This window comes from Pygoscelis adeliae, unplaced genomic scaffold, assembly GCF_000699105.1.
Source record: "Pygoscelis adeliae isolate BGI_AS28 unplaced genomic scaffold, ASM69910v1 Scaffold32, whole genome shotgun sequence".
NCBI classification, from domain to species: domain Eukaryota; kingdom Metazoa; phylum Chordata; class Aves; order Sphenisciformes; family Spheniscidae; genus Pygoscelis; species Pygoscelis adeliae.
In genome coordinates, this window is record NW_008824368.1 from 3,597,948 (window position 1) to 3,603,136 (window position 5,189).

The following is a 5,189-nucleotide window of genomic DNA, read 5'->3' on the forward strand; positions in this document are numbered from 1 at the left end:
CGCGGCCGCCGGTCGCAGCCGTAGGCGGCAGGCGACTGAGGGAGAGAGGACGAGTCGGTGCGGTGGTGGGCGCCGCTTCCTCACAAAATGAGCGCCTGCAGCCTCGGCGTTGGAGATCCTCCAGGGTCCTTCAGTCACTCCGGAGACGGTAGCCTAGCTATTTCTGGTATTTCAGGTACTCAACAGGCTGGAGGCAGCCGATGCATCTTCTCTATGACATGGGAAGAACCGTCGACCTGTATATATAAAAAAAACAAACAACTATACAGATGTAGAGCAGGGCAGAAATTGCAAATCCTTTATGACCATCTCTCAATCTGACGTTCGTCCGAGTCCTAACTAAAACATTACTTTTAACACGGTGCATTACAACTACATTTAATGTAAGAAATTCTCCAGGCTTTAAACCCATGAGATTCAAATCCCCAGTGCCCTGATTCACAGATCTTAAAAATCTACTCTGTTGTCTGCAATTGCATATCCGCATTTAGAAGGCAGATCGCTGCTGCAAACGAGCACATTGTTTTTCAGATTTTTATGATGACAACTTCTTAGAAAAAGCAAAAATATATGTATGTAAGGACTCTTACTACATGCACATATTTATCATTCTGTCTGTAAAGCAACTAGTTTTAGTGAGATTGCTGTCAAAGCTCTGGATTTAAAAAAAAAAAGTACAACTATGGTATACAATAAAAATTCACTAGTATTTTTAAGATTCACACACTTTGTGAATTTGTTCAGGCTTTTTCTTTATATTCATTAACTTATTTAAAAACAGGAGAACAGTCTATTTTTCTCGTTCATAATTGGAATTAAGCCAGTTACAGCAGAGTGAATACAGAACAAATGGGATTTCTGAGGCAAATCAAAGCACATAAAGTCCAAATGAAATGTTTGAGTTGTAGACTGTAGTGGGATTTAGACATTCCTTATTATGATTCTAGTAAAACTGTGACGGTAACTTTACTGTGCTTCTAAGCACGTTTAAATACTTCTTGTAATCAGATGATACCAGATGCTGTGGAAGGTTCGGAGTCTAGGACTGCATGTTGTCTACAGTTGAACCACAGACAACTAGGCAGATCTACCGGCTTGGAGAAGTAAGTTAAAACCCTAAACCACAGATGAGTCCATTGCCCTCTCCTCCCGACTGGCTTTAAGAGCACAGAAGAATTTAAAATGAGAGCAAAGCATCTCAGAAAACTTGATCACAGCCAGCGGAGACCCTCCCAGCTGTCAGCAAGAAGGAAACACACCCTCCTGGGTAGCTTTCCTCACAGCTGCTTTAACATGCTTCTAGAGCCAGGCCCTAGATCATTCAAATGACAGGGAAAGAATTTGTGTTGCTCTCATAACCCCCTGTGCATTAGTGCTTAGGGAACATCGTATCCTTTTAAAGAGATGACAACCAGCTTCAGTGTGAATACTAATTTTCTAAAATTGTTAGTGTGCCAAGCACCTTCTCGGGTCAAATTTTATGCACGTTTTCATCAAGCAAGGCACTTGGGGCTCCCCTCCATAAGCAGGTACAACCAAAAAATAATCTCAGAATGCTTCAAGTTACAACTGGAGGGAGAAGAAGGAAGGCAGCAGATGAATCGAGCTACAATGATCTTTAATCCTCCATCCCGGAGCCTCAGATGTAGTAACTACGTCTAAACTGCAGTAAGACGACTTAACTTGTGTATGTACTTCCAAAGAAAGGCACATGCATGCGTAAAACTATGTGTAAATCGCTGCGCCTTTTTTTCCCCATCGTTAGATACACCGATTTGAATGTTGTAATCCTGTATTTTTAAAAAAATTCTTTTAAATGGAGCCTTTGGGCTTTTGGAATAAAATGACAAAGGAAAGAAGAAAAGCAGCTCTTACTGGGAAGAAAAAAAAAAGAAAGGAAACACTGCAAGGTCAAATAGTATTAATGATAATTTCTCATCTGGCTTCACAATATTCTAAACATCTTGCTACAACAGCTTTTAAAGTGTAGGTCATAGACAGATGGCAGTCTGTGAAACATTGCCCAGTCAGGCAGTCCTGACTCATTGTTTCCAGCTGCTAAACAGTCTTAAGTAATTTTATTATCTTAATTTTTTCACTTAAAACTGTTGCTATAGTTTCATGGTAATTGCCGGTGGGAATAGAAGTCACGCTTTCATCGCAAATGAAACCAAGCCTTTTTATTTTCACTCTTACTGCTCAGACACAGAAGCTTGCTACTTTTTTAGTTTTCGTAAAAATGAAATTTTTGTGATGGGGAAACTTGATTTAAGTGCACCTCATGGTCTACCAAGGCTAGCTTCTTATTTCTACATTATCACAGACCTCGAACCACTTAAGTTACAATTATAATAAAATCAGTTCTTCTGGAGATGCATGGCGGAAATGTATGTACCAAAACCACTAAATTGGGAGCTTCTGGATATTAGTCCAAGTACTAAATATTGGCAGAATTTTTGCTTGAATAAAGTCCGTAAGATGTAAAATTCACGGATTATAAAAACGTCTGCCCAAATCACACCCCATTTCCCTGCCTGTAACAGGCAGAATTTACCAGGGCAAGTGACGGGAGGGCATAACCTCCCCCGGCCAGCCTTTTCTATGCATGGACATCCCTTGCACTGCGCAGGAGCCACCAGCCCCCTGCCATCAGTGTCACCTGGAGCTCAGCTGTCCCTCTCAAAGCCCCAGGACAAGTGCTAACAGGAGCGAGGAGGCGACGGACCTGCCCCCAGCTCCCTGTGGGCCAGCTCTTCTCCAGCTGCTGCCCTACAGGCCCCAGGCCTTAAGAAGGACTTCTCTGGAGCACCACCTAGAGCAACAGACAGACTTAAGCGATGGTCCCGCTTCAGGAGTGCCTCAGGGACACTAAGGGCATGGTTGGAACCAGGCTTTTTCCACTCCCCAGCATGACCACCCCTGGTAACTCTGCCTTGCAATTGCACTGGCATCAGCTCTGCCTTTGAAGCTGGAAATGATTTACAGGCGTGATGGAGTGAAACTGGCTGGTTGTACCCCTTGTTGGTGAGCCTGGCCCCTAATATCACTGTATCCTACATAAAGATTCAGTTCAAAATATGAAGGATAAAAACCATTTCTAAAAGTTAATATTTCTACTGTAAATATGATGTAAAATCCATAGGGACCATGACAAACCCCAAGCCGTTTCTCTCTAAAGAGAGGTATTTGTTAGATGTTGCCTCCTCTAACATCAAAGCCTCTATACATACACATTATTAATAAAAATAATATTTTCACTGCACATTTATACAGATCTGACTCGCTCTTCTCAGAGCAGTACATAGTGCACTGCTGGAGCCTCAGATACTGCAGTGATGAGTTTAAGGCAGGAATCTCTATCAATAAAGTGTCTGACCAAATTGTTAGTGGGATCTGAAAGGACACTATGACCGTTGTTACTGGATGGAGAAATGTTTGCACGTATATGACGCCTATATGCAAACCCCCAGATTTGTGCTAGCATTGAGGACCAGGGTACTAAAAAATAAAATCCCTGACTGATGCAATTTATCAAATGAAGCCTTAGTGCAAGGGCAATTACATCAGAAAAAATTAATCATTCCCGGTACAGCTTTCCTTGCTTGTGGAAGGTGTCCGGACTTGAGTATAAAACAAGCCTTTGCGTGCACAGCTGCATCAGACCATGTGCTTTGTCACACAGGTACCGGTCCTGTGTGTCCCCAGCAGGCAAAGTGCTTCTAACCCCAGACACATTCTGCCCCTGGGGTGCGCAGGGCATCCTTGCACCCCCCTCTGCAGGGCAGTTCATTTTGGTTGGCACTGCCAACTAATAATGAAATAAAGGTCAACAAAAAAACAAACCACAACCCTCTTGTTGCTTGCAATCACACGGCCACATTAATAACCCCGTTGCAATCCCTCCCTTCCCGTCCTGCTCAGTCCCAGGTTCTGCTTCCTCTCCCCGTGTGAGAAAGCGTGCTCCGGCATGGGCAACACCCTGTCCTGCTGCTGGCCGTCTCCCCAGCGAGGATGTTTCCCATGCCTCCTCTTCCAAGATTTCCTAAGCACACGAGAAGCAGAATACGTTCTACTGGAAGTAGTTCTCAAGAATCAAATTAATTTTGACCGACAACCTGAAAAGCGATTGAAAATTAGCAATCGTAGCCTATAGTGAACAGACAGAAAGTTGTCTGAATGGAATCTGCCTGTGATCTTGCTTTCTTCTTTTTGTTAAGTGAGCCTAAGATGATGACATTCTTTACCAAGGCATGGCAGTGAAACACCCTAATTAGGTGAAAATATTTGTGTATAGTATTCCAGCAAAACTCATAGCATGAAAACAACACTACAGGCTCTTCTATGTTGCTTCCCTCAGTAAAATATCCCCCTACAACTGGAAAAAACAACGCCAGTAAGAGTACAGCTCTGCTAATATTTCTAAACCACAGGCTTCCGATAACACAGCCGTGTCAGACTTCCATCCTCCCACGCAACTCATACCAACAAAACCTTTCCAGAGGACAACGCTACTCTCAGTTGATGGCTTTGTTAAACCTCTGCTGGCTTCCACGGTACTGATTCAGCTGGAAACAATCTTCTTCACACAAATGAATCCAGCCCCTACTTTTTGTCTCTGCAAGTGCAACACATCTGTGCACGCTGCTTCAGGTAACCCCGCAACTTCTCCTTGCACCAGGTAACCAAACTCTTGCATTTTCTGTCCTGCAGGCCTTCAGTATTTTCTTCATGCCAAAACTTGCCCCGCGGCTCTTTACTAAAGCTGCAAGACTTCAGTTAGAGAAGGAGGGAAGACTTGGAGCTTTTATCATGCTTTGCAAGCCCAGATCATACACATCAACTGGTGACAATACCCTTACATATGCAAAGACCGACTGAACATCAGAGGCTGTTTGGGACCCACGAGAGAGCAACACAGCCCCCTCACCAAATAAACATGGCGGCATAGGATAGTGGCACCTCTTTGATTTTGCTACTTCAGTGACAAAGTGTGTCTCAGCATTAGGATTCATTTTCTTTCTTACAAGGAGTTTAAAAATATTTGCAAAGATAATTGTCCACTGAGGTCATTTTTATACTAACCCTTTTCTGGAATTCATTGGGCTAGAAATGTGGTTTTCTTCAGTATAGCACAGCTATGTTTCTTTATTATACTCTTAATTTAAAAAATAAAAAAGCCCAAGCAGCTC

General features: G+C 43.0%; 1 protein-coding gene across 1 annotated transcript in view; it reads right to left on the reverse strand.

Moving 5' to 3' along the window:
- The window catches only part of RB1 (retinoblastoma 1), a 91,552-nt gene extending 86,614 nt beyond the window's left edge, over positions 1 to 4,938 (reverse strand). Inside the window, exon 1 of the mRNA XM_009319982.1 lies at positions 4,928 to 4,938. Coding sequence (XP_009318257.1) covers positions 4,928 to 4,938 — 11 coding nt within the window. The remainder of the gene's footprint in view (positions 1 to 4,927) is intronic.
- Positions 4,939 to 5,189: the final 251 nt, after the last annotated feature.